The sequence below is a fragment of the Poecile atricapillus genome, chromosome 1 (assembly GCF_030490865.1).
Source record: "Poecile atricapillus isolate bPoeAtr1 chromosome 1, bPoeAtr1.hap1, whole genome shotgun sequence".
Classification (NCBI taxonomy): Eukaryota; Metazoa; Chordata; class Aves; order Passeriformes; family Paridae; genus Poecile; species Poecile atricapillus.
The window spans coordinates 42,184,333-42,211,346 of NC_081249.1; the positions used below are offsets into that span (position 1 = coordinate 42,184,333).

Sequence of the window (27,014 nt, forward strand, 5' to 3'; positions counted from 1 at the left end):
TGAATGTCGATATGCCCCAATTTTCCCAGCCCACTCCGCATCTTCCTTTCTCTCAGTATCAAATGTATTATTAGTTCTGTGTCTTTTATTGCTTTTCTCATTTTGTTGTTACATATCTCCTCTGAAAATTGCTATGTAAGTCTTGAATGAATATAATATCCTGAATTAATATAATGTCATAAATGAATGAGAATATAATGGTGTTAATCACAAAGGAAAGCTGTTCTCATTTATTTTAACTGTTCCCTGAAATAATCTTGCCAAAATGCTTTTGGTCTTGTTAAAGTTTCATTTTAAGTACTTAGTACTTAAAACTTCAGTTTGTATTTATATACTACTTAAAATGATGTTTGTGTTGTTTTTCACACAACCCAGAGAAGACATTTGAAAAGGAATAACTCACTCGTGTGGGTCAGCAGGGTATAATTGATATATTCATCATGTTATGTACATGGAATTCGTCAGAACTTAATTTCCTTAAACTTCATGATATTTGGAACACCTCTTGCATTTTTGATGAGCAGCCCAATTAAAAAATAATGAACCTGTTTTTTTCTTATACTGACTCATTATCTTGGTGGTTTCCAACAGCAACCTAGAGCTCAGTTTTATATCAAATTATTTTGTGCCTGTTGGCCAGCAATACCTTTGCAACCTTCTAAGGTGCTTCAAAACTCAAACAATTTCCCCAGGAGAAAGTTTTAATGTGTTACTATTCCCAGTACCAAGTTTATATCTAGGCTCATAAAAAAACTAAAACTTAGAGTGGAAACAGACAGAACCCATGGGATGTTCAAGATCTCTCTCTTGTACCTTAACCTTAGTGAAGCATCTTAGAACAGCTTCATCTTCAGCAGATAACACCAAGATTTCTGTTGCTGTCTCTCCATGAGATATTTTTGGGGTTTTTTTACAGTATTACTCTTAAAATACTATTATTCTTAAAAAACATATATTTATAGAACACAAAATGTTAAACCCCTTATCAGGGTATATACGGAACTGTTCTGCACCACCATCCACTCCCACTAACAGGAAAACAAAAACATCTTCCAAGAATGTTTCATGCACAAGTTTGAGGAATGATCAAGCCATTTTTGGAACTACAGCCTACCCAAAACTCACCTTCAACAATAATCATGTGCACTTCCAATAGTTAACACTGATGTGCTAAAGAAAAGGCACAAAACAAAACATCCTCTCTGTCTCAGTGAACACTGAATCATAGAATCATGGAATTATTTGGGTTGGAAAGGACCTTGAAAATTTTCTAGTTCCAAGTCCCCTGCCATGGGTAGGGACACTTTTCACTAAACCAGGTTCTTCAAAGTCCCATACAGCCTGGCCATGAACACTTCCAGGGATGGAGCATATGTAACTCTCCTGGGCAACATTTTTCAGTGCCTCACCCCTCTAGTCTAAATCTATCGTCTTTCACCTTAAAGCCACTGCCCCTTGTCTTATCACTGCATGCATATTGTAAAACATCCCTCTCCACCCTTCCATTATTTCCTGTTATTATGCAATACTATTTATGCACAGTAGAATTTCTTCAAAAAGAGATCACATGCATCCCTCCAAGAAAGGGCCTTGAAGATGTTGTCTCAAAAGGTGGAGGGAGGATTCAACTCTCTCACTCATCAGCAAGCATCACACACAGGGGTTTTTTCCTACATCATATTCACTGGCTGATTACTCAATTGTTCTGACTAATTTTCCTCATGCATTGTATCCTACAGCCTTAAGCACCTGTATGAAAAATTATCCTGCAAGGCAGGAAGCTGCCTAAAATAAGGGACTGTATCAGTAAAAACAGTGATGGCCTAACTCTTTCTGGAAGCTGTTAAGTGTTTCAGCAATGACAAGTAACTTTTAAAAAACTGAATTATCTGTTATTTTTTCTTATTTTGAAATGGGGATGTATGTATGTGTGTGTGTAGCATAAACAAGAAATTTTCTGGACAGAATCGAAAAGAATGATTTAGAAGAGAGAAGTTCCCCGTAAGGAACTGAGAAAATGCTCAGAATATATAATATATCTTGCCTTTGCAAATTAACTCCTCACTGTTGAAAGACATGCCTGCAGCTGACTTGTAAAAGCAGATCGACCAAGACACTTCTACCACAAAAATTTGTTTGAATATTTTGTTCCTGTTTTATCTAATGCAACCTGGTAAGTTCCTTTGCTCCAAAGGGTTCCAATGATTAGCACTTGCAGATCGCAGCAGGGTGAAATGAGACAAATATTTGTGGAATAAATATTGGTAATGTTTACAAATTTGCCTTTCATATGAGCGTGTCAAAAATACAAATATGTATTAATCAGAAAATGTGGCTGCTAGCTGTTAGTATCAACTTCCCAAAATGCTTATTGTTGAAAATTCTAAACAGCTCATCTCATATTTGCTCATTTCAACTAATTAAGATTTTGCCTCTGTGTCTCCATATTGGATTAACATAAAGGTACAGAAACTTTAAGATTCATTTTGAGATGTTTTATTTTGCTGCATTAGTTTTTTTATTATGACTCATCTGAACAGTCACTGGATGCAACAGGTTGATCGGCTCCGAACATCAGGCAAGCCACAGAATGGAACAGAATGATGAACACTTAGGTAACCGCCATTAAAATGATGATGATCCTAATTTTCCAATGCCATTACTCTTCTTGAAAGGTTTATTGTCTGTGCTGTACAATAAATGTAATAATGATGGTCAAAGGACTATAAAAAATAACCTAAAAGTTTATAAATCAATAGCAAAGTGAAACACATGATTCTTTAACCCCAACTGAGGTTTATGGACTCAGATATCAAATTTGTTTGGCATTACAGAATAAGATCTGGATGAATCCATTCTTATGTGTAGTTTGCTTCATCTTGAGTTGGTGTTTTGCTCTTCTTGCAGTTTAAAAGGACAGGGAACTTTGGTAGCATTTCCTCTTTGGTCAAAACCAGATTTACCTGGAGGTCCATTAGGTGTGGAGGAAATGGCAGTAACCATCCTGTCACTGAAAAAAATGGAATTACTCTAGAATCCGCAAAGAAGAAAAGGGGGGAAAAAAAAAAAAAAAAAAGCAATGACAGGACAACAATGCAACTATTAAAAATACAATTGGACCTCACTTATAATCCAAATTTTTAATCCACTCGTTATCCAGCGTTACATGTACCTCAGAATGTGATAGAATCTCAGCAGATTTTTTCCATGTAAGGAGCTGTTTGGGTACAGAGGTTTATATCTACATATGTCCATACACTGTGGACATAATTCTTCCACGTACTCCTTTAGGTTGAAGAGAAAGAATTGGTCTATTGGGCAGACTGTGAGAGGAACAATTTAAATGCGTTCATCAGACGTGGAAAAGCTTTGCTTCAGCAGTGATCTGAATTTATGCATTTAAGTATTCGCCAGCAACCAGATTTTGGTATACAAGGTGGAAAGAGTTTGTGGTTTGGCCAGTTTCTGTACTGAGCATAGACTGTGCTCTAGACAATGATTTACAGTGCCCAGCTGGAGCTACTTTAAAAAGCAAACTCAAACTCTAAATTACTAATTGACAAGGTACCAAGATGCATCCACAAACGATCCATCAATTACTCTTGAATTTCACCATGATATGAAGCTGGCATCTTTCAGGAGGACAACTAAAAAATTAAGCAGCAGATTTATTTGTATTATGTTTGATGTCTATGTAACAGAGAAAGGTTTAAACAGTATGTACATAATTATGACATGATTTTGTAAGTCTCTTGAAGAAATACTGAAACAAGTGTAAAATGAAACCTCTGCAGATAGGACTGTTCCTTCCTTGCATTTCTTCAGTGCTTCTCACAAATTTGTAAAAAAACCCCTGCAATTAATTCACAATCAAACTCCTCCATCGGCTGCATTCAATGGAGACAGGCAAAATTCAAGTTTGGGGGGGGGGGGTCTTTAACTCAAAAAAATAATAACAGAAGCATGCATGTGCCTCAGAGCCAATCTGACTACAGCAACTCACACACGGCTTTTAGTATGCTGTCTCAGTAGTTAAAGAAGAAAGAGGCTTTGGAGTTCTCATTCAAAGAACAGTACAGGACTTCTGAAGATCAGCTTTAAGAACAAGCTAATCACTGTTTCAGCATTCAGTTTCAGGAAGTCCTTCCTGGGAGTCCTTCCATTTCATCAGCCATGCTACATGGCAAAGACAGGTGTTTGTCTTTAATCAGTGAATATTAGTTGTGTTCCATTACCAGTGCTTATTGCCAGGCCACAGTCAGCACAAAGACCATCTCATGGAAAAAAATGGTCATGGAATATTGCTCCTGCTTGTCCCCAGTTCAACAAATAAATATCCCCTATGCCATTCTTTTAAATACCTTAATTTTTAAATTAGATTTTGATGTTTTGCTCCAAACCATCTAAACCTCTATTGAGCCAAGATGACTTACTGTGACATGACAAAAATTGCAGTTTTGATTTGCTTATCTGTCCTCCCTGCTTTATTTTGCAACAGGACTGGTAGCCAAGGATAGACTACTTCACAAAATAAGAGCTGTTTTACTAAGGAAGGTTTTTCTGTGAGCCACCTTTGGCATCAAATTTTATAAACCGCTCTAAATACGAGCATGCTATGCAAAGATTAGACCAGATAAGAATACTGTAACTCACAATGACTCTAACTGGTTAAAGGAAAAATGGCCTGAGTGAAAAACTGTTCAAAAGGTATTGTCTATATTTCTCTACAAAGATAATTCTGAAAGATTAAATAATATATAGCTATTTTCATCCAAGGAGCTTAAATTGCTCATATGCAATTAAAGTTATAAAAAGTTGTAAAGCCTAAAGCTAATATCAGAGAACTAAATATGCATATTTCGTGTTTATGATGTGAATCAATTCCGTGTAACTTCTGATGAAGTTGCTGTTTGTATTTACATCTCCTTTCTGAAAGACTTCATCATTTTAAGAGAAAAGATAGAAAACAGATCAGGTTGAGCCACTGGACACTGTTGTACATCAGCCCTTGCCTTTAACTGTTCACTGCATTCTTTAAGCTTCTTAAGGACAAGCACTCATTTAAAAACAAGGGTTCTTATAAACTGGACGGCATTTAGAAATTGTTCAATCTGAAATCTCATGGCTGACAATTGGATTCTTAGGACATAAAAAGAAGCATTTTGCCACTGCTTTTAACAATCTCAGTGCTACTGTGAGCACAACTATAAGGTCAAAGGTGCACAGAGTTGAGGATGGGTACCCTCAGGTGTAGAAAAGATTTTAAACATGGAAACAGCAATAAATAACCGTATACAACATGAGTTCTAACTACCTCATCCATTTGCTTCTTAACCCCCAAATTCAATATGCCATAAAATCAGCAGACAAGCACTAAACTGACCACATTAACTATCACACACTGACATGGTAACAAACAAGAGTTTCCCTAAGGTAGTAAAGTCCTCTCCGTACTTTTTTTCATCCCAGGCAAGTGTTCAGCTCCATCCGTTCTGAAGAACAGATGACTTTGCTAGTATGGCTTGTAAAGTTGATGGCGATGCAGTTAGAAAGCCAAGCACAGAAGTGGGGATAATAGCCAAGAATGTTCAGCTCCCAATAGTTTCTTCTGAACTACACTGCTAAGAACACTATACTACTGCCACACTGCATTTCAGTGACACATGAGAAAAGATGGACAGTCTTTCTCTAGCAGTTTCAATGGAATTTTAAAACATCTACCTGAAAGACACCATTAGACTGTGAGCCTCATCTTCTCATCATGACTTCAGGTACACATTCCTACACACCATCTTGAGCAGCTTCAAGATCGTTTTCGGTGTATTTGCTATCAGATCTGTTTTCTAGTCCAGGTCAGCATCTCAGAGAAACATTTCCCAAAGATGGAAAACCTGAATCCTGAACTGAAAAGAACTTACAGGAAGTGTACGTTGGATCTGACAAGAGCCTCCTTGGCCATGTAGCCATCAGTCACCACTGTCTTACTTTTGGTAGGATAACTGCACAAAAAGATCCGTTCCCCACTGTTATGCTTCACTTTTTAAAACAAATTCTGTTTAAGAAAGACATTTTAGTTTCCTGTATTAATTACTGCTCTCAAAGACAAACTCCAAGGTTGTAAGGATTACCAACAATAACTCAAAAGCCATCCAGAGACATTTGACATGAGAACCACAGTGAGACATTTACAGGCTATGTTTTGCCAGGTCTGCAGTACTTTCACATACCTCCACACTTCTCCAGCCACAGCAGTATCCACATCATCCTCCCACTGTACTACATGACAACCCAGTACTGAGCTGTACAAAAGCCTCACCCCATGCACTGACTTCCCTCCAAGGCCAACTCATACAAGTGCTAGATGCTTCTGTAGTCTCTAGCATGTTAGAAACAGGAGCCAGAGGGACATGGCTGAAAACATCAGATAAATATGTTGTTACCATTATGAACACATCAACAGCTGCAAAGAGTGGCAAAGAAACTGAAGAAACTGTTTCTGGCAGGAGAGAATTCTAGCTTTTGACTTACAGGGCAGGTTACTGTAAGTAAGGCAAGTAGCTACTGCTTAGTCAAGCATCAAGCTTGAACTAACTGGACTTCCCAAACAGTAGGATTAGCATGGATGACTTAGCCTTTGATCTTTCTGACATACATGAAATGAGTCCTGTGTAGTTTTTTATTGTGCATGTGATTGCATTCAGGTGTTGGTCAGAGGGGCCCATAAAACAAAATTTCAACCTGGTCTGCAAGCACCTATTCTGGTAATGTGCAACTTCTCTAGCTCTTTCAGTCCTTAAACGTGACTTTGGAGCCACTTCAGCTAAAACCCCTAACTTTGCCTCTGCATGCAGACACATGCACACACAGAGATACTGTGTGTTACTCTGTAAGCATACTTATTTAATGCCACTACACAGCACCTGTTAAAAGTAGTCGACACTTCCACTTATTTTGGGGAGATTTGCCCTGCTATTTTAAACCCAACAGGTCAGTGAGCAGGTTCAAGGCTCCACTGTTTGTCGAGCATCTATAGAAATGCTTCTTTCAGGTAAAAAAACAAAAAAAAACAGCTTGAGATGCTCGGTACCCTTTACATCTGCTGCTCAGCTGGAGACACAGTTAAAAGGCCATTAGAAGCACAAGGTGACAGACCTCACAGGCCAGACGAGCTGGAGAGCAATTTGCTGTTTGCATTAGGAGTATCAGCCCTGGCTGCTTCTTTTGGACGCACCAAATGCAGTTCCTGTACCCAAACCTGAAAATCAGGACCAGGATGGGTGGCTAGCAGGTCTCCATCCCATCTCAGAGCTGGGGCTGTGCTGCAGAGCCTCTCCCTGCACATTCAGTCTCACAGTGGGCAGAGGGGACAGCAGCCCTGCCAGCACAACCCACAACCCCTGACTGGCTCTGCTGGGTGGGTGTCACAGTAGGACCCAAACTGCTGTCACCTGTGCAGTCAGAGGGAACCTCTTCCAGCACACCTTTGCCAGCACCTGTCTCCAAATGCCATGTGTCTTCTGTGTTCCACAATCGCTCAACAGAACAAAGTGCTGCTGTTCCACTTTGCGGGAAGGAAAAGGTCACGTTAGCCAGAAGCAGCTCGTCGGAGCGAGCTGGTGGTCTTTGTGACAGCTTCCTATAACAAGAGCTAGAAATGTTCTTATTAGAGAAGCTCATTTTTTTGGGGTGTGTGCTGGAGCTCTAGAGCAGTAAGTAGTGAAGAAAGCAAATCTTGGTTTCAGTAGGTTTTCGGCTTTTTTTACATACAGAGGAATAAAGTGCTATGAATTTTACCAGCATATGTTTTCTTGCCATCTGCAACACATTTTAAATTCCTTTTGCATCTTATAATGTATTCTCTCTCTTTAGCATAATAACAATTTTGCCTTTAAACACCAACCTTTATATGCTGTTCTTAAGAATTTCTGAAGAAGTGTTAATTCTTTTATACATATTTAAGCTGCTAAAATAATTATGCCTGATAGCATGAACAGTCAAAAGCACAGAACGTGGGTTCCCTTCACAGGGAGATAGCACCCATTAACCAGGTACAAAAGGGGGCATACAGTCATAGTTCACTAGAAAAGTAATTTCATTTTCCTAGTAATGGGAGTGCTGATACTTTGATACCATAATGGAGTTTTAAGCACCACGCCTGTTATTTCAACAAGAAATTTTAATGTAATTATGCATTTTTACTTTACTAAGCAGAAAGGGAGATTAGTATGCACAGTTTTCTTACATGTATCGCGGGGAATAAGACAGAGATCTCCAAGTGATACTGCAAGATGCTCGAGTCATTCAAAAGAAATGGCAGGTAGTAGTTTTAAAGACAAATTACCCAGAAAAGCTTTTATTGTTGATCGCTTGTTATAAGATTTGCCATTTGCAAGTAATTGTACATTCAGCTGAAACTGACCTTTTATGAGAGCCAAGTGGCAATATAAATGAAATGAATATATTCTTTATTGCAGTAATATAAAAAAGAATGGCCTAAGCTTTTAACATAGTGCTTGACCTCTGGTGTCTGAACATCACCTAATCTCAGGAGTATTTCACAACAGCATATGATGAAACAAGTACTAATACAGCTTTAGAGCAGTTTAACACATTAGCACTTGGAAGCGTAGAAAGTATTATAGCTTCAGGTATGCTTTTTGATTATAAATCAGAATGACAACAGAAAGAAAAGAGATGATTAGAGACAATACACTGAAGTTCATCATTACATTAATTATTAAAGCATTGCCTTTTCTATTTTAAAGTCCCTCTTTCCAAGATACTCTAGCATAAAGTCACACTGGGAAACTCCAGATGCTGAGATTTAAAATTCTCATTCAAAACTGAATTATTTATAAGCATTAAAAACACGCTATTTCTTCTCAAAGGCCCCGATCTTACAAACATCACCTTTAGGTTTTAGATGTGCATACAGAAGTTGTATTCCTTCAATGGCATCAGTCACATACAAACTAATAAATATGTAGAAAAGTGACAGCAAAGATGGGTCTTAGGGAAGCTGCACTTCCTCCTACTGACATGCACATGCCAATTTATTAGCACGCACCATGCACCCACAACTGGAAAATAAGGGTGGCCGTAAGGAGAGGTGACCAGAGAAACTCTTGATGCTGCAATTACTGAAACTGGAGAGGTGAGAGGGGGGTCACACACAATGTGGAGGTTACAACTAAAACAGTGCTAAAACAAAAAGGAAGCAGAAAGTTTACATGAAATTCCATGTCCATCTTCACTGCCATGATGGAGATCAGGAGTGAATTAATGTCTAGAACAGATTTCATAAATTTACTGTGAATATAGTATTTATTTTAGTAAGGCTGTTTCTTTTTTACAGGCCTTTCTTCACACAGCTCTCAGTGACAGCAGCAGAGAAACAGTAAAAGGCAGTATTAATGAACAAGTACTTGGATACAGACTCAGTCTGGAGGATTTTCCCTATTCTGTCAATCTACTACTGCATTTTAGAGTACAAAAGCAAAACATTTAGAAAGAGTGTCTCGGGAACATCTGACATGGACTAATAGCTCAACTGCATGGGTGACTACTGAGGTATTATTATTATTATTATTATTATTATTATTATTATTATTATTATTATTACCACTTGGGAGCTACAAGCAACTGTATGCTTGTTCACTTCAGTCAACGCCTCCACATTATGCCAGTATAAAGCCTATTCATTAAAGCACAATTTCAAGTGACTCCTGACCTTCAAAATGAAGGGTTCGCTTCTGCTGTCATTCCAGTTACTTTGACTATGATGTCTGCGCTGTCTGGACCTTGTCCATCATCTGTGCTCCAGAACAAAGTTCACATAACGTCTTATGCAGCATTTAGAATTCAACATCTTTACTGTTGGATGCTTTACCAGAACAGATCTAGTCTTTGTCTAAATAAACTATTATTCAGAAAATAGTAAACCTTCCCCAAACAAAACAAAAAAACAAATCCCAGGCAAAACCACAACACACAAAACCCCTACACCCTTCACCTTGGAAGTGGAAAGGGACAAAGCAGACACATCCACTACTTTAAACAGTCTGACATTCATTCAGAAAACTCTGAGACAAGGACACAATCCAACTTTAACTCTGACATTTCATTTTCATGGCTTCCTCTAAGACAATGTAAGTTACTGAAGGCACGGTTGGAGTTGTAAACAAGTACTGCCAAAAGATACGTTCTACGATTTTTCTCTTGTGTGTTGACTTTCAAATGACAGATATTCCCACAACAAAACATTTCCTGCGAAGTCCTCAGGAGTTCCACTAACATTCATGAATGCTGGGTCATGGCAACCTGAGTCTCACTGTAGAACTCTTCAACACACAGGATATTCCACAGCAGCTCTCAAGAGGAGCCTTTTACAAGGACAGCCCAGCCCACACTGCAAGCTCCTGCTAAACATGCCCAGCATGTGACTGATGCCAGAATTAAGCCCACAGCAGCAGATCAAGCATACATCAAATTTTCTTCCTCTGCCCCCCATTCCCAAGTAAAGTTCCTTTACTGAGGACTTACTTTGCTAAACTATGTCAGAAAACAACTTTATGTGCTGTACTCCAGTGTTCACAGCACCAGAATGTGGTGATCAGACAAGACGTCAGACACAGAAGGGTGATTACAAATACGTTCTATACAATCACACAGAACAATTCAGCACTGTAATAGAAGTACAGGGAACAAATGTAGTCACATTACTGCCAACTTCAACATATTTCACATGCAACAAAATACTGTAGGAACACTCTTCCTTACAGAGCAAAAACTGACAACTTTTTAAATCTGTAATTTCTATCTTGTCTGTGCAAAAGTGAGTGACAGTACAAATAATGTTACAGAAGTTATCTAATGAGTCTCTTGCATTGAAGTTCCATTCAACAGAGAGAGATACCTCTATGTCCACAGCCTCTATAATTTAAACAGACTGTTCACAGCTCTTTACATCAGTACATACACACTTTAGTTCAGTACATACACACTTTGCCTCAGTACATACACACTCCCTTCAGTTTATCCATTTCAACAGTCATCCCTAGAAACTAGAAGCTTTTAAACAAATGGCAACAAAAACCATGACTACTATTAAATCAAAACACATAAACCACATTGTGTCTTACTATTTATCATCGTATCACCAAGACATTGATGCAAAACCTTTTGAAAACACATTTGTTCAGAAATATGACTGTAATAAAGTTCTTTGAACTCCTTAAAACATGAGGCCTCTGACAGACTACACTAACAGATTTCTTCCTTAACCAAGTCAGAATGATGGAAAAAGACAGAATGGGGGAAAAAAAAAAAAAAGGCTTCTTAAACCTGTACATTGATTGCTTTAACTACACTTCCAACATCGCACCAGGTAGCAAATACAGAGCTTTAACATTAACAAGAGCCCGTGCTGCATGAGCAGCTATTACCCCACCTTGCAGCACTGTACAAGAACAGCACACTTAGAAACGCACTTTAAAGCAATCCTAGTCTTACAACAACTCACTTGAACAGCTACAAACAGAACTGCTCAAAAGCTGATACACCAACTAGCAAAAAGGAAGATAAACCACAAAGAAACCAAACCATTTCAACAGGAAGCTCAGAAAAAATAACTCATATTCCCATAAATCATGTACTTAATCATATAAGCAGATATACTTATGAAACTTAGCAGGAAACTGTGGAGTAATTTTGGATTGATCTATTATTAAATATTTAATTACTCTGAGTCTCCATACGTCAACAGAAACTTGTAAATGCTGGGCTTACTTCAAAATTGCATGTCAACTTCACACTGTAGGTTCAGAAAATATAGGAAACCATAAAACTCCTCTGTGAGCTGAAAGCAACAAGTGTTTACCCAAAGTTATTAGAAGTCTGAAATTTACTGGAATTTCCTTTTTTTTAATGGAACAGAGGATATCCTACCCCTCTGTCTGAAAGCAGCTGGTGTAACAGCGAGCAAAGGGAAAGCATGACTGCATATTCAAAGGATCTCCTGTGGCTCACAGGAGAGATTTCATGATTTCATATAACTGATGAGCAACCTGAATATAAATTACAGGAAAAAGCACAGAAAGACCAGAGAATCAGTAAGCCTGAGGGATGAAGGTGCAACATCGAACAACCTTCCCCATATCTTTGTGAACTACAGCCTCGCTGTCCTGAGATTTTCCACATTTATCATTCCTCATGTAAAGTGCTAAATGTTGCACAGTGAATAACTGTGGCATTATTTCACCTCAAGGAAGATAAATCTACTGCTTCCAACTTTCAAGAGGAAGCGAGCAAACCGAGGAGCATCTAATTCACTCTACAAATAGCAGGACCTAACAGCAAAGTGCCAGTGGCGAAGCATAAACCTTTTTTGAGGGCTCAAGCAGTCCGATTTAAGCAATCCTGGCTCATATCTTCACGTATAATAGCTCCCTTTTTGTGGTGCTCTCTGATTGCTAAATAAGTTTCAGTCCCGAACGTATTTTTATTCATTCAGTCTTAAAGACGCAATATGATAGCGCTGTATGGAAAAGTAGGGAAATAGAATTACAACAAAAATCCGCTCCCAACACCTTCGTGGGCGGACTGCGATATAACCTGTTGTAGGCATGTCTCAGCAGACTGAAGAGCCGAGTAACAGGCTGCCGGGTGGGTGTGTGTGGATGTGTGCGGGTGCCTCTCCCCGGCAGCCGGTGCCTCTGCTCGATCCGTGCTGCGGCGGAGGAGCCCGGCGGCGCCTCCAAGGGGCGACCCTCCCGGCCCGGGGCCGCGGAGGGGACCAGCACTGCCCTCCTCGCCCTCCTCCTCCTTCACGCCCTGTGCCCGCTAGCAGAGGGCAAAGTTTTTTCCCCTGCTCAGGGCGGCAGCGGGGACAGCCGCCACTGCGGACCTGCCCGCTGCCTCTCGCCGCTCGGCTGCAACTCTCAAGAAGTTTCAGCCAGCGAACAGAAACGCGGCTGAGCCTGCCTGCGTCCCCGTCATTCTCACCCTTTTTTTTTTTTTTACCCCCCCCCCCCACCCCCTTAGTTTCTGTATTTATTGAATCTTTATCTACACGCACACACACGCTCCTCCGGGAAGCCCCCAGGTGCCCCCCGGGCCGGCAGAGCCGCTCCGCTCCGCTCCGCGCACACACCGCCGCGATCGCCGGTCCCGCTCCGCTGGGGCGTGCGCGCAGCCCGGCGGCGGCAGCGCCGGCCCCGCTCCGCGGCTCCAGCCCGCTGCCCGCCGCGCCCGGCCCCGTCCTTACCTGCGATCTCCTGGTAGGGCACGCTGGCCAGGCTGAAGCCCTTGGCGCTGTACGCCTGCCGCACCTCGCCGCAGCTCCGCGCCTTGCCCTCGGTCCCCGCGGCCGGCAGCACCGGCAGCAGCAGCAGCAGCAGCAGCAGCGGCGGCAGCGGCGGCGGCACCGGCAGCAGCGGCCCCGCCAGGGCGCAGCGCCGCGCAGCCCCCCGCGCCGCCGGCATGGCGCGGAGCGCAACTCCCGCGCGGCGCGCAAGTCCCGCGCCTCCGCCGCCTCCGCCGCCCCGCCGCGCCTCCGCCGCGCCCCCCGGCTGCGGGGGCGGCGGCCCGGGAGCCCCCCGGCCGCCCAGGCAAACTTTTGCGAGGCGGGGGGGAGATGGGCGCGCACACACACACATGCGCGCACGGCGGGGGCCGGGGAGCGGTAGCCTTGTCCCTCCGGCTCTTCTCCAAACGCAGAGCGCTCGCCCCACGCCAAAAGAAAAATAATAATAATAATAATTTTTAAAAAAGACCAAAACCACGAGCAGATACCCCACGACCAAAAGAAAAAATAAAAAAGGCAAAGGGAAAAAGAGGGTAAAAATCTGTCTGTAGCTTGTGAAGATTGAAACCGCGGGCGCGTTGCTGCGAGCGGAGTCCCGGGGCAGCGTCAGCGCGATCCGCCGCGGAGCTGTGCCTGCCGCCTCTGCCAGGCTGGATGGAGACGGTGGGGAAAGCAGCCGGCGTGGGGATGGACTGGACAGCGGCTCGGAGCGTGCCTGTGTGCCTCTGTGTGTGTGTGTCTGTGTGTGCGTGTGGTGTGCGTGCGTGTGGTGCACTGGATGCGTGTGCCTGTATTTACGGGAGCCGGGGAAACCTCTGCTCCGCGCAGCGTTGGAGCAGCCTCCGGAGCCAGGCAGGGAGAAATCCTGGAGACAAGACACAGCGAGAAAGAGCCGCACATGCACACACACACACATATACACATACATATACACACACACACACACACACACACACACACAGAGAGAAACGTGCTACACATTGCATCGCCGAAATACAGAATATGGGAGCAGAAAGCAAATCCTGGAGTGGATCGCTGTTTGCTGGCAGAAGGAAGGAAAAGCACCCTCAGCCCCGAAAACTTCCTCCTCACCACAAATCCAGCTGCTCCTAGACCCAAAATTACAAATTGCCTCCTAGCGAGACGTCAAAAAGGTCCTACTCGTCAGTATTGCTTTCTGTAGTACCAGGGTTGGACTGGCTCCTTTAAATACTTTTTCTCCATTAATTATTATTTGTTGCACACATAAATATCTCAGCTGACAAGCTAGAATGAGGATTAGTCCATCGTCTAAAGGAAAGAGAAAAGGACAATTTTTTCTGTGTCTCACACAAAGAATGAAGAAACAAGAAAGATAGTCCTTGACCTGGATAATTCCTGCCAACCTAGGAGAGAAGAGCAGGGGAACAAAACCATAAATTTCCTTTCTGCAAATAAGCATCTGCAAAAAACTGAATGGGAGAAGAGAAATCCTGCAAGGTGAATTGGTCTTGGGTTAGGGAGACAGAAAAATATTCTGTAAAGTGTTTGGTAGCAAAATCCAAATTTACAATTTTAAAAGATATTGTAATGCTTTTTATGAGTACTGAATAGAAGTGTGATAGCTTGTCCAAAGTAGAGAGAGAGAGATGTCAGACACAGGATGAAGCGAAAAGGCCCAACAGAAGAAATGAAACTTGAAGACTGACTTACCAGTGAGGAGCCACAGAGCAGTATCATGACACTATCATAACTCAAGATATTTTCCATTTAAGACAGAAATTATTAGGTGCCAATACTGCTGCAGTGTCACATTAGCTGAGTGTTAGTTCTGGGTCTGGGCCAGTGTATGCAGCCTGGTCACACCTGGCGCTGTGTGTTCCTCTAGCCTCCCTTCCTGTTTTATCTCTCCCACATTGTCATTCCTTCTTCTTCCCTCTCGTTTTCCCCCCCCATTCCCCAATGGTGCTCTGACACTGCTTGTGCACACAGAGTGTTTGTGTGTATTTTAACAGTGTCAAGCGCTATCACCCAGCCTCTTCTGCCAGAGGATGCGGTGCAAGTAGACCCCTCTCCAACAACGTACAAAAGAGAGAGCTCAGTGTCTTACCAGCCCACTACAAATAACAAGCTGTTAGTACATGTTATTGCCCCATATTAGTGACAAGTTAGACAAGGTTTGTATATTTACTGCGCAGAAAAGTTTTGACAGGTCTGTATGTAAGAGCACAGGGTATGTGAGATACAGGAACGATGGACGCAGTTCACCCCAAGATAGGATCAGAAGGGTGTTACAAATGCTACAAATACCTCATTTCTTCTGGATTGCTCCAACTGTCTTCTGTGCTGTGGTCAAAGCCGAGCATTAGTTTACCACATATTGAGCATGAAACACTCCCCCAACAATCCAATCTTCTTCAATGTTTCTCCAACCCACAGGAACAGTTGACACAGACATAGATTCAAATATGCAAATAAGAAAATCAGAAAACTGTATTGAAGTGCACAAATCATCGTAAAAGAGATCCTGTGATTAATTCAGGTGTGCCTCTAGGTAATTAGTTTCTAAGAAAAATACAAATCTGCCAGAAAAAAAAAAAAGTACCACATTCACCCCTGCATTTTTTGCAAATACCAGTTGAATTCATACCATTGTTAGTATAATTAGCACTTTTACATAAGACAATGAGAGCATGATATAACCTTTATATAACATGGGAAACTTGCTATGGGGAAGTCAGGCTCAGTTCCACCTTTGAATCCTGCCTCAGATGCAGGTGGCCTAGACAGCCAGTTGTGTTGTGCTCCTGAATGTGGAAGGAATGCCTGATTCTCACAGGAGCTCATGTTTAAACACAGGTATTTCCGTGGCTTCAACAAATCTCCTACTCATCACATGGGAGAATCATTGTGTGTTCTCAGTGTGGATGTAATTAATTTTCTACAAAGTGGAAGAGCTCCAAAGAAAGCCCAGGTTGAAAAGCACTCTAAGCCAGTGGCTTTAGCAATCCCTCAGAAACATAACACCTTCTGCCAGGCACATCACAGGCATGAGCTAAAAGCTCTCCCATTTCAGGACTCACACTAGGATGCTGTTTGAGGTGGTCACATCATACCCATCCTTTTCCAGCTAGCCTTGAAAATAAAACCGTAAAACTGGTGTTTATAACTCACAACAAGACCTCTAATTTTGTTTGAAAGTCTTCCTTCCTTCTCTTTGACATGGTGATTAGTGTCTTCCAACTTAAAGTGTTCTCTGGCAGAGGTGGACTTGATTTTGAGTTGGTGTGCATTGGTGAGGGAGCTTAGACTGCTCAGATAGTGGGTAAGATGCTTTTGCTACATTAATTTTGGGTAGGAACACTTTTCAACAACTCAATTCATTTGCATAAGCATGAAAATCAAATGTTTTATTTTAGATATATGGAACATTTTGATCACCAAGGGAAGTTTTTTGTGTCTTTTGTATTTATCTAGAAAGATATGATAGCACTTAAAAATAAATTTTTAATGTTTTTCATACTTGGCAGTCAGACTGAAAATCAATCTTTTACCCTCTTGGACAGCCCCCTTCATCAAACACATTCAATGTAGTAATACAGATGATTGCTTAGAATGAAGACTTTGCAGTGCATCTGCTGGCCAGGTTTACCACAAGTTGTGGGTTTTTTTCCCTCAAGTTATTCCAGATAGGTGTTCATTCATTTCAAGTTCTGCTGATTGATTTTTTGGCAAAGTTTTTCCTAAAGATCTGTAAAAAATGTAGAAGACATAATTTTTTAACCTTTGTTTCCAAATACTTCTATAAAAAAATGAATTAAAACTATTCATTCACACTCAATTATATTAAAAACATCAATAGAAAGTGGAGCAGCAACCAGCATTATTTTCTTCATCCACTGGAATAGTCTGGCTCACATGGGTGAGACAGTTTCCTGGTGTGCAGTAAAGGACTTCTGGAAACTGTAAACAATAAAGGAAAAAAAAAAATTGAATTGCTGCATCATTTGCAAAGCAGCCATCATCTTGAGCTCTGAATGATTCAAGGACATGGTGGAAAAACATGATTATAGATCTTAAACGTTATAGCATTTAGTACACAGACATAAGATTGAGATTGTACAAGGAATTTTTGCTCCTTTTTTCATGTTTTTGAGTTATTTCCCTTTAGAAATAGGATAAATGATGTTACTTTGAAAAATACGCTGATTTATTTTCAGGTGTTATCAAAAAGCTCCCCTTGTTGTCATGGGTATTAAGGGGACTGTATAGACAAAAGCATCTTTCACCTGACTTGACAATAAGGCTTTGGCAAATGTCAAAATGCTCCATAACTCAGCTTCACAAAAAAGAGAAGCTGACTTCTCGATTCTCCATTAAACCTATGCACTACATAGATTTGCAGCTTTCACATAATGGATTTCTAGCAAGAATGTTTCACTGGTTGAGGAAATAATCACTAAGACTCTCAGATGTCCAATAGAATTTCTGTTGGTGAAGTGGCTCTGACATTCCAGCTGTTTCTGCAGGCAGACAAGTGCCCTCTGTACACACCACCAGCCCCTGCACCACTGCAGAAGCTCAAGGGTGGGAGGGCTTCCAGGATTAACTTTAGGGGAAGATCCATCCACACACAGGTTGATAAAGTATTTAGAGTACAGAGCACGTCCTTGATATTGAGGACCAAGTATCTCATACTCCACAAAGGGAAATCTGAACGTGTTCCTTTTACTCTAAGACCATGAGGACAGATATGAAGGCACTTGTTCTTTTTTTAGGTCTACAGTGTCTACTCCAGGTGGATGTTGTTCTTTAAAAGTCCAGAAATGGTTACTTGCATGGTAATGAGGTAACACTTTGATTGAAACTGATCTGAGAGTTTGTCCCGTTAAAACATTCCAAAGAGCAGTTCAATGAAGGCATACATTGCAGCAACAAAAAGTGCCTTTTAACTGATTTTTCATGTTCTGTCCAGAGCCTTCATAGAAAAACTTTCTCCAAATAGCACAGACTGATCTTCCTTACCAGTCTGTGCTAGAAGGGGAAACTTTGGGGTTTTTTTTTTGTACTGAATGGTATTTACTGCAAAATTAATGCAAAGCCCAGTTCCTTCCAAAAAGTGAGCTCCAGAGGCACAGGTGTGAAAAACTCATCTTGCTTTAGAAGTTGCACTCAAAAATAGGATTGTCAACACAGCTGCTAGGTAAGTCCTCTTAGAAAAGGTTTCCAGATTCCTGGCCAAGAAAACAGACCTGCTAAATATACAGAATAATGAAATATGACTAGCTTTCTTTCTTCTGAAAAATTTCAGAGACAGAAGGCAAAAAAAATGATCTAAGATTCCATATGCTCAGTTATGCATAATATAGGAGGCTTAGGCTCCCATAAAAAAGGTTTATAAGTGGTAATCAGTGATGTCATATTAATTATAAGCAATAAGCAGTAGTGGTTGCTCTTGAAATCTGCAGGCTATGCTATTTTGGGCAAATAGCAGCTTTTATATTAGCTGTTCATTTTATAAAACTTTTTGTGAACAAATACTAGAAGTCTATACATAGCAACTGGATGGGTAAGTCAAAATACCTGGACAGAACCATTGCTCCTTTCAGATGAGGATTACAGCAAACAATGTTCATAGTAGTTCATAACAATATTTTTTTTAAGATATATTTTTTTCTATCTACTTGTTTAAGGTAGTGCCATTTAATTTGCCTAAACTCGGATATGTAAATTCTGAATTACAGAGTACAATAAAGCAAAACCACAGAGTTAACAATATTCAATTTGCAATACGTGATCACTTGGAAAAACCTAGCTTTATTTAGATTGTAGTCCTGAGTAATTCAAAAACCCACAGGTATTCATTGGTGACAATTTTCATTCATATTTTATCAATTTGCAGTATCATATTTTTTTCTGTTCAGCTGAAATTTAAGGCAATAATTTGCAATAGACAGAATATGGACATTACTTCTGATATAAATGTACAGCATAATATATGCATTAAAGCTGTGAATGTAAGGTTTATAGTTTTTAAATTACCATTTCTGAGCAATGTGTTTAAAAGTATATGATATGTTCTCTGACAAAGATCAAAGGGCTTAATATATTTTGTAAGTTACAGCTATAATGATTGCATTTGCAAAAGCTGTAATTTACTGGTCTATTTCCATAATGAATGGGAGCCTAACGAGTCACACAAGCTGATACATTCAGCAAAAATACGGGACATCTTAGACTTGACTTGGAATATGCATTATGATAATAGCTGCAGTTTTACTGGAGAGTAAATTTTCTTTTATTTCTTGGCTTGCTTACCTTGTCAGTCTTCTTGGGTTTTTTAGTTTTCTAAACCAAAACATATTTTAGGAGCATCAGTAAATGAAGTGTGGGAGGAGGTTGCAATGGTGCATTCATTCGTCTTCATTCACACGTGTTCTGGAAGGCTGTGAGAGAAGAAAAGCCACATTCTTAGGTAAAGACAGGCAAGAAACCTGTGGATTAAAGGAAGATACACCTCAGGCACAGTAATATTTCACTTTCCTTGGTACTGTAAATGGAATTATGTCATCACCTTGTTGTCATGTGGTGGGCAAGACACACCATAATCAAAATAGAGTATTGCATGTAAAAGAATTGTTGCTGTGATCTCTTTCCTCTGGATACTTAATACAGATTTACATGGGTCCATGGGGGGGATTAGACAAAGCAATGGAAAAGAAATTATCTAAGAATTGCTAAATATGCAGCTGACTTCTCAGGAATAACTTGAGCAAACAAATGGTCAAGATGAGAGATTATCTGTAGAAATTTGCCCTTTCCTGTATTTTCGATTGGCATGTGCTTTGGGCCACTGTTGGAGCAGGAACAGTCTGTTAGGTCTACCCAGTTAGGTCACAACTATTCAAATGTTACATTCTTAATTTGGTTTTGATCTTAGGTACCTAGAACAGAAGACAACCTAAATATAAAGTGAATTCTTATATCTTTGGATCTGGGAAAATGTACCAGTTTATAAAGAGCCTTCAATGAATTCATACCTCCAGCAGGAAGCAGTGCAGAGCTCCAACGAATGTGAATGCATTGTAAATCCCTCATAAACCTCCAGTTTACCAACTACACCCTGCAAGTGCTACAGAGATTGTCAAAACCTAAATATTTTCTCACTTCCCACAGTCAGGGCAGTTCACAGGAATTACCATATTCTACAAGATCACTGGCTTAACAAATACAGTCACTTCCTTCTAACTTCCTTCTTCTGCTTGCCTCATGGGAAAGCAGAGTTCCTCCCTATCATCCCTCCTTTTCAAGTCCCTCTGAATTGTTACTTGGTAGTATTCCATGGAAGGGAAACTTTCCTAAGTCCCAGAAGTATTTTGTAGTTTGATTCAACACAGTTCATGTCTGCTTGACCTTTAAATGGCAAAACTCAGAAGGTTTTATTAATATTAGTATAAAAGTCTTAGTTTTGTTTTTTTTTTTTTTCTGTCCTCAGGACACTAAATCCCACATATGTAATTGAATAAAAGAATCACTTCTCCTAAGGAAAGCTCACAGAAGCTCTCTTTCATATTTACCTGCACACTGTTCAGATAAATAACCTTATATTCCTGTTCAGCAAGCTACAAAACAAATCTTAGTAAAAAGAAAAAAAAATCATGAAAAATTTACCCCACTTTCTTCAGAAAGTTTTTTGCAGATATTACAAAGAAAAGGACTGTATTCTCTTAACAATGCTCATGTTCAGGGAGTTCTGTTGATTTACAATTCTGATACAGAAAAATCAGTTATGGGTATTGATCTGTCCTTATTCAATTCTTTGTTGGTTAATTTAGTGGCAGCTAGCTTTTCCTGTACTGCTTCAATGCTGCTTTGTAGTTCCCAGCATTACCTTTAACTCTTCTGTGAAACTTAGATATTGTATTAAGCCTCCCTCCAATCTTCAGACAGTAGTTGGCTTTAATTATAAAATGTGTATTTGTTAAACAACTCAGATGCTTTATTTTTTTTTCCAGACTCACAGGTTTTAGGAAAATGCCTTTTTCTCTGGAGATTATTTTCATTATCCTCACATGAACTCTTCATGAAACTCCTACCACTTATCTTCCTTTAATAATTTTCACCTCTGTCAGCAAAATTATCATTAATAGAACCATATCACCACCTTTTTTTTTTTTTCCCAGAGCCCAGTGTCTTAATGTTAAGATTTCAAAAAAGTGCTAAGAGTAGGAAGGGCAGGAGTTTATTTTTATTTGCAGAAAGCAGGAAGGAAAAAAAAAAAAAAAAAAAAAAGAGGGACACTTTGATTTCCCACTGCAGTTTCCTCTGCAGCAAGTACAAAATTGTGACCCTTAAAAATACATCAGTTCCAAAGCAGATAAAACACAGTAGAGAGACTGTGAGAACCCAGCAGATAAAGGGATGAATATTTGTATAGGAGCCATCAGTCTTCCTACTTCTTATGGATGGTTTGTTCCCCAGTGACACCTAAGGAGCTTAAGACCCCGTGGGCATGTAAGGCAGCATGACAGGTGGCCAGTTGCCTCCAGGCAGCCTTTGAAAGACCAGTTGCCTAACCTGACAAAGCACAGATAATTGACTAACACACTTCAGTTATCTGACAAAGTCTTAGGGTTGTGTCTTTATGAAGACAACAGGGTTGCACCCTTCCTTCCCTAGTAAAGAGAAAGTGCTGAAGAGAGATCCTGGAAATTCATGGCTGTGGAGTCACTTTCAGCCTCAAATCTTTGAAGATAAGCTTCTCTGCAGTCAGAAAGTCAGGTATCAATTCCTTAAGAAGAAAGGAAAAAATGTGAAAGAGATTTTTCTGTGTTATCTGTTGTTCCAGTGGGAGTTTTGTATATCAAGATTAATGAATATGAAGAAAGTTGTTAAGACTATCTGTATTTTTTTCTGTGATTGTTAGAAAAAAATTTGGAATTCTCACACTTTAGTATTGCTATTTTAAGTAGAAGTGGGGCCAGATGACTTTCTGAAGTCCCTCATAACATATATTACTCTATAACTCCAAGTCTTCAATGTGATATTCTAATTCTTGGGTGAGAAATAAAGTTCTAGAAAGGAAAAAGAATTCTGAAAATTTCCAGAAAAGATCTTGGCACCCGGATCCATCTTTCTTTTTTCTTCCATAGGATAGGTCTTGTGTATTTTTTTCTTTTTTTTTTTTCTTTTTGGACTTCTTAATGGTATACTACTGCCTTTCAGTGTACATGTAGTGACTGAACTCTTCTGATGCTAGAAAAAGCATTAGCTCATATCCTTCTTACTCCTCCTTAATAAGAATGTTCTTCTGTCTACCTAAAAAGGCTTCACGCTGCTTGCTTGCAAGGTGAAATGAGTATAAATCCTACCACAATAAATATTTGCAAAATACACAGCTGACAAAACTCACAATTCTTAAGAGTGCCTTTGGAGACCTCCTTAGAAACCACAGGTATATTAATGTCAGTTTAAGTGAGCCTTGGGATCTTGGCACATACACTATGCAGTTCCTTTTGTAAAATTGTTATTTCCAGAGAAGAGTTACAGAATAGTTCTATGATGCTTCTCCTACATCATGTACCATTTTTAAATGCAAAGTCCAAAAAAAAAAAAAAAAACCCAAAAAAAAGCAAACCTTGAAAAATCAAGCAAAGCTCTTCCAGAAATCATGAGTTAAAAAAATAAAGTATCAAAATAATCTAGTCTCAGAAGTACTATGGCAATTGATTTCCTCAAAGATACTGTCCCTACTTGTAATTTACTAGATGAATGCAAATTGGCTATGTTTAAATGAATATGCTAAACGTTGCATAGTTAGTCTGGCCACGTGCAGTAGATTGCATTTGGGAGTACATAAACCATCCAGGTGCAGAGTCCTTTTGTCTGATTTCAGTTTAGATTTGCTGAAGTCTTATGACTCCAGCTGTTGAAAAATTCCAGATCATAGCCAAAGAAAACTCAGATAAGTAATAACAGGCAAAAACATATTGCCAAAGAGTGGATAGTAACAACTAGAACAATTGGCATGTATAGAATGGACTAATGCACCTTCATTATCTAACCAGACAATAGAACAAAATATGTGAAGGACAAAACATGAAGGAAAATGCAAAAAGATTTCTTGCTGTTGCTAGAATTTGCGTATTCCTCTTCCTAATGAGTCTGTGCACTTTCAGACTATTTGAAATGAGTGTTCCAAACTGGTCTAGCCCTTGTTTCTGGTAGGGCTACAGCCAAGAGCTTTGAGGAGCCCTTGAAGTTGTGTTTGTCCGTCTCCTGTCTGAGCCCTAATTCCCCTCTGTGTGTCAACTCAAGGACTAAATCTGCATGCACCCTAAAACTTCATACTGTCTTGTCAGAGAAGCTTAGGGCAGAGCTTCACTGCATTATATCTGTAATCTACAAGTGTGAGCATTGCCTGAATACCAAACTACACACATCTTGCAAAAATGCAGGGATTAAGCAAGAGACTTAATAACACAAGTCAAAACACCAGGGACATGTAAGGTACATGCAAATATTTAGCTGAAGAGCACATTTCCATACCCCTTATGCTATCTGTCCACCACATGATCTTCTCATTGTCTTGTCAGGTAGTAAAGTTATACTGGCGTTTTGAAATACAGGGTGATTATTGGAGTGAAAATAAGCATGATGAATACCATGCAGTGTACATTTTCTGCTGTGGTGGGTAAGAAAGATTTCACTCACTAACTCCATTGTCATCCTAAATTCATCCCTGAAATACCTTTGCAGAGCTCCTAGAAATATGTTTATGTGCTCTCATAAAAGTGGCAGATCATCTGAATTTGAAAATCACAACTTACTTCATATTTTTTAAAGTATATGTGGAAGTAAGCACAGATAACATGAGAAAGAATTCTGCTTTGCACCTGCAGAGATAGTGTCAGGTTTCTGAATATTAAAATATAGGATATTGTTTTAAAGATAATTAATGACTAAGTATTGAATACTACCTTGAATACTGCAAATATACCTGTAACTGTCTTTATAGAAACTATGTTCTTCCCTAAGATGTTTATGCTCAAATTTCCAGCTTAGATTATCAATGACAAATTGTTTTCAGAGAAGAATGATAGTTCACCAAGAATTTATGAAGCTATAGACAGACCTATCATATTTTTATTCTATTTGATGGAAAAAAATCAAGAAAATATATTCCAAATCAAGAGAAATGGTGCTATTCCTTGGTTTCAAAGGTGATTTGAATTATAAACTTACTTCCTTTAAATGATGCTTTAGGTTTAGACTTCTCAAACATGTATTCTATACATGATGCATGTATACTTTGTATTTTCATCTGAGTTTGGGCATTTGTTACATAGAGAGATTTATTACTACATTTTTGGCTAATAAAGAAGTCAAACTTAAGACATGTATCCATTTTTCTTTCCCTGAAAATCCTTGACAGTTGCATACAACTTCTATGAAAAGAAACAAAAGAGTTGCAACTCGAAATCTCATTTACCACTTTTAATACAGAGGAGTTTTATTTTTGTTGTTGTTTGGGGTTGGGGTTTCTTTTCTCCAAGACTTAAAAAAAAAATGAGGGAAGAAAAATAAATTTTAGGCTAAAGAAAACATAGGGAAATTGGATGGTTTTATAAATTGTAGGGAGTTGAGGTTTTATATAAGGTTTATCTACGGTAATAGGATAAAAAAAAATATTTATTAATTGAAAAGCAAAACAAATATGCAATGTCTTTGTTAAATGAAAGTAATTGATCACTTTCTACAAAGGCTTTAAGTTATGTGTTTACCTGAATGTTAAGTTACAATAAAGTTATAGTGAGGAATGGGGCAAATTTCAAATTAGTGTGCATAATTCATTTGTCTACCAAATGATCTCATGGTAAGAAGCAGAAGAAATCCTTACAGAAAAAAAGATACACAAAGTAGATAAAAGTAAGTTTTAAGAAACATAGATTAGAGGAACTATTACATTAGGTTTTTTTCTTTGCAATGTTTATTAATAATTGGCCGCTCAGTTCTGCTGGGTAGTGCTACAGGTAAAGAAGATAACAGCCTAAAGTCTTGATGAGAAATAATCACCAGATTTTATCAATAAACTTTTAGTCCCCACCTATATTTCTTCATAGTATCTGCAATTTCATTGATTACATTTCTCTGTTTATTGCAGAGTCTGTGATAAAGATCCAGCTGGCAAAGGTGACCAGTGTTAATCAGACCCTATCTCTCCTGACAGTGATCACTGCAAAAATATTCTCGGTGTAAAATAACCAGCATCCCAGTACCAAGGAAATATTTATGAAGGTATTAGTTTAGCAGTAGGTGAGATGTTCTGCAGCTAGCAAATCTTGGCTAAGGAATTAGCACTTGGGAGTTTTACAGGATAGCTAATGTCCAAAGGAACTAGGATATTTAGGCTCAATAGGGAAGGATGATGTTTACAAAGTATCTAAATAGGAAGACAGCGACCTGAATTTAAATGATTGCTGACAGATCTTTAGTGACGTATTATACAACCACTGTGACCCCATATATTTCCACTTCACCTTATCTACTAATTCACAAAATATATCTCAATCTCCAAATGGTGAAATCCAGAATGTTAGTGATTTTAGCAAGGCATTTTCAACTAAATCATCCCATAAAATGTAAAACTGGTAAGTCTTCCATTGTATAAAGCTCCCAGTATTTGTTATCCTATCTTGTACTTTGTGAAGGAAAAGACTGAATGCAATGTATGTGGAACTAATATTCCTCCTGGGGGCCACCCTTCATCATTTCAGAGTTATCTCCTTTTCTGGATTTCTTATATATGGTATTCTGTGAATGCATAAGGTACAGAGCACATCCTTTTCATCCACATCAGCTTAAAAAAAACAAAGATAGCTTTCTTTTCAGGAAGAAAAAATCCTTTTAAAACTAACTGTCTTAAATTAACTCAAGATGCCAATTCTCACTAAGGAGTATGCTGATGAAATGAAATGTTGACAGACTAATAATATTCATTTTAATATTACAATTGAAAATATATAAAATGAATATTCACAGCAAGAGATCAAAACCTTGGATAATAAGAGGAAAATGGAGAAAAAATATTTATTCCTCAGAAGTAATATTATACAGGATGAATAAATCCTTTTCTTTACTAGACCTTCATAAAAAAACAAAGGAGATAATTTTATCTGAAAAAAAAGAGCTTAAGCTAGATGTTCTTTTGATTCAACATTTAGCATCCTTGCAATAGAAATGTTCCTCTAACATATTTATTACTAGAATATGTTTTTATCATTTTAATCTCTGTGATCTCTGAGAAAAAACATTCTGTGGGTGGTAGAATAATGCCATTTGAGTCATAGCATATTTCTGCAGATGCTGGAAAAGGACAGTTTTACTGACAAATATTTACCTATTTAAAGCAGCCAACAGAAGTACATAGTATTAAATCATCTCAATTTTATTACTCATTTGAGGTGGTTTAGTACACCAAATCCCAACTTACAAATCACTCAGAGCTCCAACACAGGAACAAGTGTCAATGATTACATTCCACCTCTGTGATACAGGAGACACAGAATGTAAATTTTACAGTGGCAACACTCTTCCTGCTTTCACTTTTTTAAGCCTTTATTTGCATGCAACTTAGCTGTGGCAGAAACTGCCAGTGGCAGTAGTCCTCTTTTACAGAAAGGAAACAGAATTTCTCATATACATGTGATTTATCAGGGTGGATGTAAGCCCC

At 39.2% G+C, this 27,014-nt stretch overlaps 1 protein-coding gene across 1 annotated transcript in view; it reads right to left on the reverse strand.

Annotated features, from left to right (window-relative positions):
• GPC6 (glypican 6) overlaps window positions 1–13,481 on the reverse strand; it is a 713,349-nt gene extending 699,868 nt beyond the window's left edge. The window contains exons 1-2 of the mRNA XM_058832891.1: window positions 13,425–13,481; window positions 13,265–13,346 (exon numbers count right to left, since the gene is read on the reverse strand). Of these exons, the coding sequence (XP_058688874.1) occupies window positions 13,265–13,346; window positions 13,425–13,481 (139 nt within the window). The remainder of the gene's footprint in view (window positions 1–13,264; window positions 13,347–13,424) is intronic.
• Window positions 13,482–27,014: the final 13,533 nt, after the last annotated feature.